General features: G+C 39.2%; 1 protein-coding gene and 1 long non-coding RNA gene across 4 annotated transcripts in view; one reads left to right on the top strand and one right to left on the bottom strand.

The window, feature by feature from the left end:
* The window catches only part of LOC137106730 (protein PHTF2-like), a 38,009-nt gene extending 32,219 nt beyond the window's left edge, over nucleotides 1–5,790 (top strand). For all 3 annotated transcript variants that reach the window (XM_067490456.1, XM_067490453.1, XM_067490455.1), the window contains 9 exons: nucleotides 708–836; nucleotides 939–1,024; nucleotides 1,152–1,344; nucleotides 1,433–1,564; nucleotides 1,689–1,775; nucleotides 2,901–3,056; nucleotides 3,143–3,238; nucleotides 3,326–3,451; nucleotides 3,758–5,790. In XM_067490456.1, the coding sequence (XP_067346557.1) occupies nucleotides 708–836; nucleotides 939–1,024; nucleotides 1,152–1,344; nucleotides 1,433–1,564; nucleotides 1,689–1,775; nucleotides 2,901–3,056; nucleotides 3,143–3,238; nucleotides 3,326–3,451; nucleotides 3,758–3,778 (1,026 nt within the window). In that variant the 3' untranslated portion in view covers nucleotides 3,779–5,790. The remainder of the gene's footprint in view (nucleotides 1–707; nucleotides 837–938; nucleotides 1,025–1,151; nucleotides 1,345–1,432; nucleotides 1,565–1,688; nucleotides 1,776–2,900; nucleotides 3,057–3,142; nucleotides 3,239–3,325; nucleotides 3,452–3,757) is intronic.
* Nucleotides 5,791–10,277: 4,487 nt separating this feature from the next.
* Nucleotides 10,278–12,951, bottom strand: LOC137106674 (uncharacterized). Its single transcript, XR_010911987.1, has 3 exons — nucleotides 12,349–12,951; nucleotides 11,437–11,588; nucleotides 10,278–10,327 (listed from the first exon to the last, which is right to left on the bottom strand). It is a non-coding gene; the product is annotated as an uncharacterized lncRNA (long non-coding RNA).
* Nucleotides 12,952–14,317: the final 1,366 nt, after the last annotated feature.

Raw genomic sequence — 14,317 nt, 5'->3', positions numbered from 1 at the left:
TCTGAAACAGTAATCAAGCTTTTTGTATTACCATTAGTTTACACAGGAATTTATTCGACCAATCCACTGAATTCTGCATGACTTTGAAATTTACATTATAAAGCAACATGCATCAGTTTTTTTAAAAAAGCTGTTGTGAAATCAGGCCTTACGTTAACGCTATCGTTACATTTGACTGTAAATTCAAGGACCAATCATCAGACAAGTCTGACGTGATGGCGATTAACTATCAAACCTAAATCAAGGATTGTAGGACTTAACGTTTATGTGAGGAGGGGGTTACTGTTAGGTGTTTTACACTGCGCATTAGCAGGATACAGTGTAACAGCAGCAATAGACTGAGGCCAGCACTTGTCATTCTAATGTTATCACAAATAGAAATTTCTTACTGAAACATCTGATAGCTTAAAGGACTAGACTCTCCCTCAGTGCCTTTTAAACCTTCAGGATTTATTAACTTGTTTGCATCACCTTCTCCTTGCAAGTGAGTCTCAAGTTTTAAATAATTATAGGGCTCCAGATTAAAGTGTCTTTGGTCTGACTTGTTTTTATAAGTAAAATAGCTCCCTTTGAAGCCATTTTCTGACCTGCAAATCACTTGGACATTGATTTCTTTCTTTCCCCAAAGCCTCATTTGAATACAGTACAAGACCAGAGTGGTTTCATTCAATGGTGTACAGTCGATAATTTTTTTTCTCTCCCCCCAGGGCCACATTCCCTGGCTGCACAGCTCCAATCCTGGCCTGGAGAGAGTAAGCGCCATAGTGTGGGAAGGAAACGAGTGTAAGAAAGCAGACATGTCAGTCCTGGAGATAAGTGGCATGATTATGAACAGAGTGAGTAGTGATTTTTATTTTTTGCTCACCACCAAAACAGAAGAGCGAGGATCCAGCTCTTGATGTAACTATGTTATGTTCTGTTTCTTTGCCTCTACATAGGTGAACCTCTATACTCCTGGCATTGGTTACCAGGTCTTTGGGAATCTGGTCTCAGTGATCCTCGGACTAACACCCTTTGCGTACAGGTACAAATCTAATACTTATTCAACGTGGCAAAAGGTTAAGATGCCCTCTTTTAATCTCCAGGAAGATTAAAATAATATGGATTAATAAAAAAAATACAAATATACAGTCTTTGTCCTTCTCCTCCAGGCTGGCTCAGTACAGAGACTTGGATCAACTGACAACACTCTCAGCCAATGAAATGCTTTCTGTGGCGCTGGGATGTGGGTCTGGATCAGATGCACTGGTTATCACCATGGTAACACTGAGCTTCCTAGTGCGTGTCTGCCTTATATGGCTCTTCTTCTTCCTGCTCAGCGTAGCCGAGAGGACCTACAAACAGGTGAGATGGTGAAATTTAGTGTTAATTCTCTGCAGTATTAAACTCAGGTCACATCTGATTAATGCAGGCAGATTTATTTGTGTTTCAGAGGCTACTGTTTGCCAAGCTGTTTGGTCACTTGACTTCAGCCCGCAGAGCCAGGAAGTCTGAAGTCCCCCATTTTAGACTGAAAAAGGTTCAGAACATCAAGATGTGGTTGTCACTACGCTCCTACCTCAAGGTACCTCAGATGAACACTTTCAGAAGTTTCCAGTAAAATGTAAATTGCTCTTCTAGTTAATTGGGCAGAGTTTGACACCTGACAAATTAAATGCAACATCAAATCTGTACTGCTGCATTTTCAGAGGCGGGGTCCTCAGCGCTCAGTGGATGTGATCGTGTCATCAGCCTTCCTTCTCACTTTGTCAGTTGTCTTCATCTGCTGTGCCCAGGTAAGTTTTAGAAACATTGTGAGATTCTTCTGCAAGCCTGTTCAATTAGACTGAAATAATAGATTTAAGTGCACAGGAAGGTGCTAAAGAGTTTTGCTTGACATCTTCTGTGTGTGCTGACACTACCCAATGTCATGCATTTGGCAGAGGACAGAGCAGCGACAGGAAGCTAGGGTGTGATAAGGGTCCTTAAGTTTAAAAATGACACTTGCTGCCATGTTTTGATTGTGCATACTGGTAACCCCGTTAACAGGGCATTGCAGTAATCAAGACCAGTGCTTGTATATTCCGTGAGGTAGGGTCTGGTCTTGTAGGAGATTTGGTGACGAGCGTGTCATCAGCAGAGCAGTGATAGAAAAGCCATGTGAGCGGATAATGGAACCCAGGGCTGTAGTATAGAGGGGGAAGAGGAACACAAACTGAAGCACCCTGGTAGAGAGGCTACTTAATGTCCTGATAGGTAAGAGAAAAGTGTAATGGGTACAGCAGCTTGAAGGAGAGCGGAAAGGATCTGCTCCAAAAAGCAGATGGTGGATGTGTTGGAAGAGGTTAACGGGATGTGAGCATCTGGAGGAGAGTACTGTGAGCTGCCACCTGGTGGGTATAGATGGTTGATTTTCTCCGTAGTCAGTCTTTGCCCTGGTGACACTGAGAAAAAGATCCAAGTAGATACTGATACTTAACAAGAGCAGATGGAGCGTTGCTTACGGATCCAGACGTGATGTGTATTGCCATGGCTGCATCCAGGGTGGAAAGGACCTATGGTGGGGGCAGAGACCTGGGGTTAGAACTGTGGGGATTTCTAGGGATGATGACCAGTCTCATCAAAAGTAATTTAAACACTGCACTGAAACTCCAATTAAAGAAAATGATATGTTGCATTTAGTTTTAACCTACATTGTGTGATATGAGTGCTGCTACAAATAAATGTTTATTTAGAATTAACATGTATCAGAAAACCTGTAGCATACCTCATAACACTGCTGCCTGTCAGGGTCTTGCTTACACAACAAAGGCACCAAAATCTAATTCTATACATAAAGCCTCAAAATGTAATTATCAGTAAAATGTGTCCTAGACCTGTCATTAAAAATGTATTAATCATGCACTTATCTCTTTCTCCAGTTGCTTCACGTCCATGAAACGTTCCTGGAGTGTCACTATAACTGGGAGCTGGTGATCTGGTGCTCCAGTCTGTCTTTGTTCCTGCTCAGGTTTGTCACTCTGGGTTCTGAGACCAGCAAGAAGTACAGCAACACCTCCATACTGCTCACTGAACAGGTAATACACACAGAAAACATGCGTTACAACACAGCAGACATCTTTACATACTGTAAAAATACTTTGATCCGTTTTGTGTTTCACAGATCAACCTCTATCTGAAAATGGAGAAGAAGCCAAACAAGAAAGAGGAGCTGACACTCGTCAACAACGTTTTAAAACTGGCTACCAAACTACTCAAGGTACTGAATGACTGCTTCACATTTTTAAAACTGATGACTGCACCTACTGTCTTTTAATGAACATTTAAATGTGTTTCCTTCATCCAGGAGCTGGATACTCCATTCAGACTGTATGGTTTGACTATGAACCCTCTACTCTATAACATCACCCAGGTGGTCATCCTGTCTGCTGTGTCAGGAGTCATATCTGACCTGTTAGGATTTAACCTGAAGGTAAATACATGTGGCAGAGCATTAGACAGGAAAATTGATTTGTGTGACACAATTACACTTAATCACACTACTGCATCTTTAGGGTATTTGCTGCTTAAAATGTCAAACAGCAGCTCCGATTTTCAGTCTGTCACGTCAATAAATGGTTGTTTTAGTATGAAAAATCAGGAGAAAAACAGGCTCTAGATTACTACAATTTACACTATAGAAGATGCTTCGATAATACACAAATAAGCCAACTTGAGTTAGTTTTTTTTTTCCACTCAAACAGTAATTGGTATAAATAATCTGTTCTGTCATTCACAGCTTTGGAAGATCAAGTCATGACAGTGAAGAGAGAGAAACGGCGTTGACATATCAGAGTGCTTTTATCTTCTACGTTCCCACATTGTGCAATTCACAAACTATTTATTTACCCACTCAGTGTTTTTACTTAGGGTTTATTTGAAACTGTTATATTTTACCTGTCTACAAAGTGTTAGTATTATAAGCATAAATTATTGTCATCTGAATGACTGTTTAGGTTCTCAGTTTTCACTTCAGCTCATTCATAAATTTAAAGACAAACGTCTTGAGCTGCCAATGGGGCAAAAATATTACTGTAGTATCTACTGAGTTACTATTTAGATGAATGCTTCAAACTCTGTTACAAGCTAAAAACATTTGTTTGAAAGTACACACATTACACCAGTGGTTTTCTTAACAATAGGCACAGACATTGAAATTTGTGCAGTAAATGTGTTAATTATCTTAAACCTGGCTGGTTTGGTAAACAACAGTAAAATTAAAGATAGCAAAGTTCTCATTTGACCCACAACAATGAAATGTTTGTTTTGAATTCTCAATTAGTGCACAAAAACTGGATATTAATACTTTAAAAATTAAATGTAACTGTTGTTAAGAGAACCACGGTGCAGGTAATGGTTTCCTTTGGATTTGCTGACTTACCTAAAAACTAGTTCTCACTTAGGGGGAGGTGACGTCCCAGTCGCCATAGTCACTGCAGAGAAACAATCATCCAATTAATGGAAATACCAACATGGGGAACAGGTGAAAGGTTTAGACACAAATAAAAAGATCTTTAAGGGATTGGAGGTAGGAACCCTTCTTCACAGAGCTGATGTGGTTTGGGACACGTTTGTTGCTAATAGCTTGGTGGTGTTTTTTGGTGGGTCTGACCTCTGCATGCAAAGCCACCTTTATTTCATTGTTTTTTTGTAGTAGACCAATATTGACAGATTCAGGGTTTAATTTCTTTTCTAAATTAGTATAGATTTTGCCCCATTTTTTCAATAGTATTATGCATTAAGTTTACTATTAGCCAGTTATCAAAAATGCTGCTGTCTGGAGCTACAAAATTACAAAACCCCATTCTTGGGAAATTTAAGGTGTTTTTTTTCCTCTGTGTTTTAGTCTATGTTAAGTCACTGGTCAACGCTGTATTGTGCATATCATAAAAGGCACAACAAGAATTTTAACTCCTGACCAAGCAGTGACTAAATGGGTGCATTTTGAGACAATCTGATTGCTGTTTTGTTAAGCAGTTTATAAATTCAGTAGGTTTTGATAAAAATCTGATGTTGTACCTGAGCTATTTAGATGCTAGTTTTATGTGCATGACCGTTAAAGTTATTGGGCTCCTGTCACAGGTTTCTATACTCTACAGTTAAAACATGTCTGAACATGAATAAAGACAATGCACTTTAAAAGAATTAAATGGAATAGAAGTTGCATCTTATTTCAACGTCAAGATCATTTTTGTACTTCATCGGCTTGGTTTTTGCGTTTCTTTTTAGCAAATGCCAACCCTCAAATTAAACATATTGTATTGACAATTTGTAAATCTTACATGGTACATGACATAAAATCAAGCCCGATGAAAGTACTTTAAATCTGTTTGGAATGCTGACAAACTTTTGTCTCAGTTAATGAGTGAACAATCTGACTAAAACTAACTTGATTCATAAAAATGCTAGCATAATGGTCTTCAGTGTGTTATGGAGGAAAACCAAAGTGCTTATTTTACTGTTTCCTTTCCTCTGCTGGAAAACGAATGTATTTGCAGCATCATGCTTTAAAAATCTGTTTCCCTTTGGAAATACTTTACTTTTTGGTATTATGCTTTTTGTTCTTTCATTATTCATTTGTAAAGACTGTCAGATTGGAGAGGAAAGGCACGTTTTACTGTGTTTTTAATGAACAAAGATTTAACTGTATGTATGAAAATGAATCTAGGTAAAGGACTCTGTGTTGTTATTCTGTTTTCAAGAGTCTGAATAGATTTTTCTGTGAACTGGTCTGTCTACGATTTTATAAGAAAAATAAATGGAAAAATAAAGGCTGTTGACTGATACTTTTGACATCTTAGTTAACTCAGTATTGAGGTTTGAATGAAAAATAACATTACAGTTAAGTTTTAGCAGCACAAATAAAGATTCAAAATCTAAATGATTTTCAAAGAGAAGCACTAAAGCTGCTGTGCAGAGGAAAATACCTCAAGAACTTTTTCCATGTGTTAAGCTATTTTTAAATTATTTTACATTATAAATGGCTGTGAGAAAAGCATAATACGCAAACTATTAACCATTTTTAGTCATAATTATACTGATATAAATCTTTACCTTTCAGGGGTCGCCACAGTGAATCATGTGCCTCCATCTAACCCTGTCCTCTTCTCTCACACCAACTAAATTCATGTCCTCTCTCACTACATCCATCAATCTCCTCTTTGGTCTTCCTCTGTCCTCCTGCCTGGCAGCTCCAACCTCAGCATCCTTCTACCGATATATTCACAGTTTCTCCTCCGAACATGTCCAAACCACCTCAATCTGGCCTCATCTCCAACACATCTAACATCTGATGTCCTGATCCTCATCCCTCTCAAAGAGAACATCAACATCTTAAGCTCTGCTACCTCCAGCTGTGCCACTGTCTCTAAGCCAAACAACATCACTGGTCTCACCACCGTCTTGAACACCTTTCCTTTCATTCTCGCTGATACTCTTATCACCTGACACTTTTCTCCACCTGTTCCAACCTGCTTGCACTCGCCTCTTCACCTCTTTCCCACACTCTCTGTTGCTTTGAACCGTTGAGTACTTAAAGTCCTGCACCTTCTTTACCTCTGCTCCCTGTAACCTCACTGTTCCACCTGGGTCCCTCTCATTCACACACATATTCTGTCTTGCTGCGGCTAAGCTTCATTCCTCTGTTTTCCAGAGCAGACCACTACAAATCACAATGTCATTTGCAAACATCATAGTCCACGGAGATTCCTGTCTAACCTCATCTGTCAGTCTGTCCATCACCAGAGCAAATAAGAAGGGGTTCAGAGCTGATCCTTGATGCAGACCCTCCACTTTGAGCTCCTCCCTCACACCTACAGCTCACCACACCACGGTCTTATAGCTCTCATACATGTCCTGCACCACTCTAACATACTTCTCTACCACTCCAGACTTCCTCATACAATACCACAGCTCCTCTCTGCACCCTGTCATACGCTTTCTCTGAATCTACGAAGACAATGCCTATGACCCTTTAAATCAGCATCCTCAAAGCAAATAGTGCATCTGTTGTACTCTTTCTAGCCATGAAACCATAAACTAGCTTCCACTACTTTTTCCCACAATGTCATTGTATGTATCAGCTTTATTCCTCTGTAGTTGCCACAGCTCTGCACATCTCCCTTGTTCTTAAAAATTGGCACCAGTACACTTCTACTCCAGTCCTCAGGCATCCTTTCTCCAAATTCTTGTTAAACAAATTAGAAACTCTACTGCCACCTCTCCTAGACACTTCCATACCTCCGCAGGTATGTCATCAGGACCAACTGCCTTTCCACTCTTCATCCTCTTCAACGTCCTCCTCATTTCACTCTTACTAATCTTTGCTATTTCCTGCTCCACACCAGTCACCTCTTTTACTCTTCGTTCCCTTTCCTTTACCTCATTCATCACACTCCTACATTTCCATCCTTATCTTTAATCACACTAACCTGCTGCACATCCTTCCCATCTATTTGTCTGGCCAACCTGTACAAATCCACCTCTCCCTCTTTAGTGTCCAACCTAACATACACGTCCTCATATGCTCTGTTTTTGGCCTTTGCCACCTCTACTGTCACCTTAAGCTGTATCTCCCTACACTCCTGTCTACTCTCTTCAGTCCTCTGTGTCCCACTTCTTCTTAGCTAACCTCTTTCTCTGTATACACTCCTGAACTTCCTCATTCCACCACCAAGTCTCCTTGTCCGCTTTCCTCTTTCCAGATGACACACCGAGTACCCTCCTACCTGTCTCCCTGACCACATTAGCTGTAGTGATCCAGCCATCTGGAAGCACCTCCTGACCACCCAGAGTCTGTCTCAGCTCCTCCCTGAAAACTACACAACATTCTTCCTTTTTCAACTTCCACCACATCGTCCTCTGCTCTTCCTTTGTCCTCTTCATCTTCCTCACCATCAGTCATTTTACACACCACCTACCTGTGTTGTCTGGCTACACTCTCCCCTACCAATACTTTACAGTTACTGGTCTCTTTCAGATTAAGTCTACACAAGACATCGTCCACCTGAGAGCTTCTACCTCCGCTCTTATACGTCACCCTATGCTCCTGCCTCTTCTGTAAGAAAGTGTTCACTACAGCCATTTCCATCCTCTTTGCAAAGTCTACCACCATCTGTCCTTCTGTGTTCCTGTCATGAAGACCATCACATTCTCATCACCTCAGTTCCCTTCAACTACATGTCCATTGAAATTTGCACCAATCACCACTCTCTCACCTCTGGGGATGCTCTGCATCACTTCATCTAACTAAATCCAGAATTTCTCCTTCTCTTCTAACTCACATCCTACCTGTGGGGCATAACCACTCACAACATTGAACATCACCCCTTCAATTTCCAGCTTCAGACTCATCAACCTGTCTGATACTCTTTTCACCTCTACAACATTCCTCACAATCTCCTCTTTCAGGATAACTCCTACTCCATTTCTCTTCCTATCTGACCCATGGTAGAACAACTTGAACCCTGCTCCTAAGCTTCTAGCCTTGCTACCTTTCCACCTGGTCATCTGGACACACAGTATGTCCACCTTCCTTCTCTGCATCATGTCAATCAACTCTCTTGCCTTCCCTGACATAGTCCCAACTAAGACTTGTCAAATCTGGACTATATTATCATCGAGGAGGATGTAGACCTTTTTTCTCCAAAAGCTTAAAATTTTATAAAACTTGTCATCAAAAATTCTAAGAAATTCATTTTGTTAACAGCCAAGGCCCATATCAAAATCCACTTTGTTAGACTACATATACCAACAGCTTTCAGCTTGTCCCTTCAGGGGTCTCCACAGTGGAACATGTTCTGCACATTGATTTGGCTTGGGTTTTTACGCTGGATGCCCTCCCTGCCGCAACCGTCAGATTTTTTATCTGGGATCTGGACCGACACCAAGGTAGTCCTTGGTGTATGGGCAGGGTGGGATTCAATCTGACAGCCTTCTATATCCCAACCTGATGCTCTACTCATTGAGCCCTACCACATTAGCTTTATACTCCACTTAAATCAGAGGAAAGGTTTCACAAATCTGGAATTATGTCAAATTCAACTTTACTTATATAGTTCCGATTCACAACAAAAATCTCTATTAGGACTTGATGGACAGTAAAATACTCAGTCCACTGCAAAAAAAATAAATACAGCCACCCAGGTGTATTTGGCCACCCATTTTTTTTTAATCTGGGAGAGAATGATGCCACTTGTGATCACTTAAGTAGAAGACTATTTCCGCTCACAATACTGCACCTTTAGGGTATTTGCTGCTTAAAATGTCAAACAGCAGCTCCGATCTGCAGTCTGTCATGTTAATTGCATGATTTAAACTGATGACAGGACAAATGAAACATGTCAGTGAGTGTTCCCTTTGCACACTGTTGGAGAAACAGACCTTAACACAAAACTGCTCAATGCACCAAAGATTGTAGATATTGGGCAAGAGCCATCACTCTGTAGCATCAAAGCAAACCAAGTGTCTCTGTAGCCCCAAAACACGCAAAACCTTCAACTGATCATTGCAACAGTTTTGCAATGAACACTGAACATGTTCTCCTGGTGTATAAACTGCTCCACAAAAGACATGTTTGGAGAAACTTATGGTACAAATAGAGTTCTTAAGCTCTCAAACAAAACACATAGTTACCATACAAGCTAAAGTAGTTTACTCACTTGGCCTGCAAGTAGTCACTGAGCGACTTTGCTAGTGTAAACAGTGCATACAGCTTAAACACTGCACCCAAATACCTCACAATTGCAATTATATCTATTATATTATATTAAGTCGACTTGTTTTACAAAGTTGTTGTTTTTTTTTTATTTGTTTTTTTAACTTATGGACTAACTTAATTCAGTAAGAACCGGTAATCGGTATAAATAATCTAGGGGCGTTGTTGGTTCGATCCCCGGTCCCAGCTATATGTCGAAGTGTCTCTAGGCAAGACACTGAACCCCTAACAGCCCATTCCCCTCCCCAGCTGTGCTATACTGGTTTAAGCCCAGTAGAAATTGGGGAGGGTTGCGTCAGGCATCCGGCATAATAACTGTGCCAAATCAATATGCGGACAATGATCAACTGTGGCAGCAGTAACCCTGAACTCACAGAATAAGACCCCCCCCCAAAAAAAACAACAAACGGTTCTGTCATTAAAAGTCTTTGTGTTATCAAGAGTCCTTTACCTTCTACATTTCCACACTGTGCTATTCACAAACTATTTATTTACCCACTCAGTGTTTTTACTTAGGATTTATTTAGGAAATTTGCTGACTTACCTAAAAAATGGTTCCGTTAGGGAGTGGTGAAATCCCAGTCGCCATCCTCACTGTAGAGAAACAATCATCCGATTAATAGAAATACCAGCATAGGGAACAGGTGAAAGGTTTAGACACAAAAAGATGTCTTTTGTTTAATGTGTTTAAGGAATTACTTGTGTAAAACGTTTCTAGACGTGCAAATAGGAACCCTTCCTCACAGAGCTGATGTGGTTCTGGATGCTTATTTTGCTAATAACATTTGAAAAATACTTCACGCTCTTAGCTTGATGATGTTTTTTTCTTCCAGATTTATGATGGGTCTGACCTCTGTTTTTTGGAATAGAACATTATCAATTTCTACACAAGTTAGTTCAGCTTCACATTATTTAATTTTTTCTCTAAACCAGTATAGATTTTGCCCAATTTTTAAATAAGAAATTATATGGAGCTCCATAATTACAAAACCCCCTTCTCGGTAAAATTTAAGTTACTTTTTATGTTAAGTCACTGGTCAACGCTGTATCGTGCAAATCATAAAAGGCACAGCAAGAGTTTTAACTCCTGAGCAAATTTTGAACCTTTTGCGAAAATCTGATTGCTGTTTTGTTAAGCAGCTTATACATATATGTTTTTGTGTTTCTTTTTAGCAAATGCCAGCCCTCAAATTAAAAATATTGTATTGACAATTTACACCAGATGTAAATCTTACATCGTACATAAACTCAAGCCTGCTGAAAGTACAAACTGTTAATCACTCAACAATACTTTTCTCTTGTTCTTCTCTTTCCCCACAAAATGTTAAGATTTTTATAAACTTGTCTTCAAAAATGCAATACAAAAAACTAACAAAAATGCACTAGCCATTCGACTTGTCCCTTCAGGGGTCGCCACAGCGGAACGTGTTACGCACGTGACAATCAACGAAAACCACCGTAACACTACCAGTGTGCGATACCTTTCTTAATGGGCCAAATGTTTTACCTTCACAAACGGTGTTTGGAGAATTACATCAATGAAAACTCCAGTTTTAAAAGCGAATCTCGACATAGAAATTCAATTTGACAATTGAGTTTAGCCTAAAAAAACACTAATGCCTCTGCACATTCACAAACTAATAATCAGTAAACATCTCCAACATAGATCATATTGGTTTTACAACGTTATTTGCCTTACAAACCATTAGTTCGGGGTTTTCGCTCCAGCTGTGCGTTGGACGCATGTCTCGGCATTACACGGGCACCTAGGTGGGGTGGTTGGGCGGGGCCACACCAGGGTAGGATTCGATCCCGCAGCCTTCTATAGTCCAACCCATGCTCTACACATTGAGCCCTACCACATACAGTATATATAGCGTCAATTCACAGCAAAAATCCACGCACATAACATAGTAAACCTGATAGATTTATGGAAAAAATCCAACAAATGCCTCGAGTGGAAATTCACAGATTTCTAAGTATTTTTCACATCTGCATTTTAAACTTACTCTCCTAGTGAGACCAACTTCAGCGGCACAGCATTAAAGCATCTGCAACGGCAAAAGTAGTAAAGTCCAACTTGTACTGTTAAGATGGCTGAAACAATCCCACAATTGCTAAGTGTTTGTTCACACTTGAAAATAAATTATCTAATTACTGAGCAACAACACTTCTACAGTAACGTATTGCTGCCGCCACGAGAAACTCCCCCATGGTGGTTGCCAATGAGATGATTTCTCGTTTTAACTGAAAAAACTTCTTGTTGTAACAAAATTGTTTTTCTTGTAAAAACAATAAAGTACAATTTTAAGAAATCATCATAGTAGCAGCAATACGTTGCCGTACACCTGCAACCCATCAACCGAGTAAAAAAAACTGGGTTCACAGTCGAGAAGCGACAGCCCAGCGGGAATGGGAAACATAGCCACGTTGATTAATGCTAGCGTTAGCAAACAGCTTCTCCCAAACTAAAGCTGAAACTGTCCACTCTACGGAACGAATTTACAAATATAACAAAACGCTAAAATTAAGTAGCTTGCCCTTGGTAGCTGTGCTTTTTGGATCCCAACACGATGCTCTAAGCTAACATCAAGTAGCAATGCAGGAAAACTCACCTGGAGCCTCGATTCAACCTCGTCCTGCTCGTTAGAGTCCCAATTTGTTGTAGCCGCTCCTAAATTCGCACTGCCACGGCTCTTTTACTTATAAATGACAAAACAAACTAAAGGTCTTACAGTCATAAGCAATAAGCGAAAATTTCTAGCAAGTAGCAGAAGCTGTGGCGTACTGGTACGCTCGGCGTTGTCTTCACACCGCCATTTTGAAAACAGCTAATACGCTAACCAGCCAAATGACCTCTCACCCACACCACACCATCGAATCTTAAAAAATAAAGGTATGATAATTAATAATAAAAAAACTCGATTTAAAAAAATATGTATAAAAAAATATAATGTAATTGAACAGTTAACCTAAATATCACCAGAGCTAGGGCTTTTGTTGTTGACTAATGCCAATGTTTCAGTTACTTTGTTAATTGCGCTCTAAAATAACTGAAACACGATTAAAAAGTCCCCTTATTGTCCTTTTATAATGATATAAAACGGAAGATTAATATTCTCATATTGCGATGAAATTATTGTAAATGCACTAATATTCTATATTGCTTGGAGGCCCTGGTATGATTTTGACGGCCAACACAACACAAAGAATATCAACTTAGTTCACAGCATTTCAATGCTAAATTTAGTGTGCCTTTAAAAATACTCTTTAGATATTCCTGGATTAACGATGCACATAAAAAGACAAGAATGACTGAGCTAATTAGTTGTCAAAATTAAGGCAAAATGTAAAAAGAAAATACTCGTTTAGCAGACACAAGTAAATTAATGTACAAGGAAATAACTAATTGTGCAAATACTTGAACGTATGTTCAGTGGTGTGCGCCCCTTAACAAGAAACTGCTCAAAGTGACACAAAAAAATTCCTTTTATTAGAACAATACAGCAGATATAAAGGTCTATTGCAATCAAACACTCCCATAAGAATGGAACAAGTGCTCCAACCCGACAATTTGTGCTCCCCAGAAGAAATAAATTAATATAAACTAGAGAAGATGAAAACAGAAAATGAGGAAAAGAAACAAAAAATAGAGATGATAAAAACAAGATTTTTTATGCAAAGCATGATGCAAAAAAAGATGCTGATCACTCAAAAATAAATTCTTGTTTACTCATAAACCGACACGTTATAGAATAACAGTTTATGACACACTCTGAATATTTCCTTTGAGAAGGTGGAAGAAATTGGTAGTCAGAAAGCATAATGTTCCAAAGTGAAGTCTCAATATTTGACACTACACTGTCTTATTGTAACACCAAAGTGAGAAGTCTTGATTGTAATTTTTTTTTTGAGAGAGACTATGTGCTTTGGCCTCTCCGCTCACCTTACATGATCTGTGGCTGACCAATATACCCAGACAAGAAAACCAAAAAAGTAAATTAAAGTTTGTGATAAAATGAATAATAGCAAAAACAGTAATGGAAAAAATAAAATGGAATCCACTCAAAAGAAAATGTTTAATAGAATAGGTTTTGAGTTTAGGTGGAACTGTATCAATTGTCATGGAGGAGCAGGACCAAAATTCATCTTTACTGCAATAATACTGCAACTTACAGTACCAAAATGATATGTTTCACTCTGGAGCCTTATTTATAAAAATATCTTAGTGTTATCCTTTCTGTGTTTTAAGGACGCATAGAAGGGGATACAAAAGAATAAACTGATATTGGTGGTATAGAAATTAGTTTTATATTTAGCTATTTAAGACAATTTACAGTAAGTTGATAAATGAAAATGGCTACATATCAAGATGACTTCTATTAGTTCTGACTTTATATTTGGTTTCAAGCACTAATGTTTACACAGAGTTTTTCACGAGGCCCCAAGTCAGATCTCAAACTCTGCAATTGTTGACAAAAATGAAGCTGCAGCTCCAACACAAAAGTGATAAAAGTGAACGGTGGGCAACTGTTCTGCGGTCAGAAAAGTGACTGTTTTGTCACTTCATACCTGCACTGAAGA

This window comes from Channa argus, chromosome 21, assembly GCF_033026475.1.
Source record: "Channa argus isolate prfri chromosome 21, Channa argus male v1.0, whole genome shotgun sequence".
NCBI classification, from domain to species: Eukaryota; Metazoa; Chordata; class Actinopteri; order Anabantiformes; family Channidae; genus Channa; species Channa argus.
This window is presented reverse-complemented; position numbering and strand designations above follow the sequence as displayed.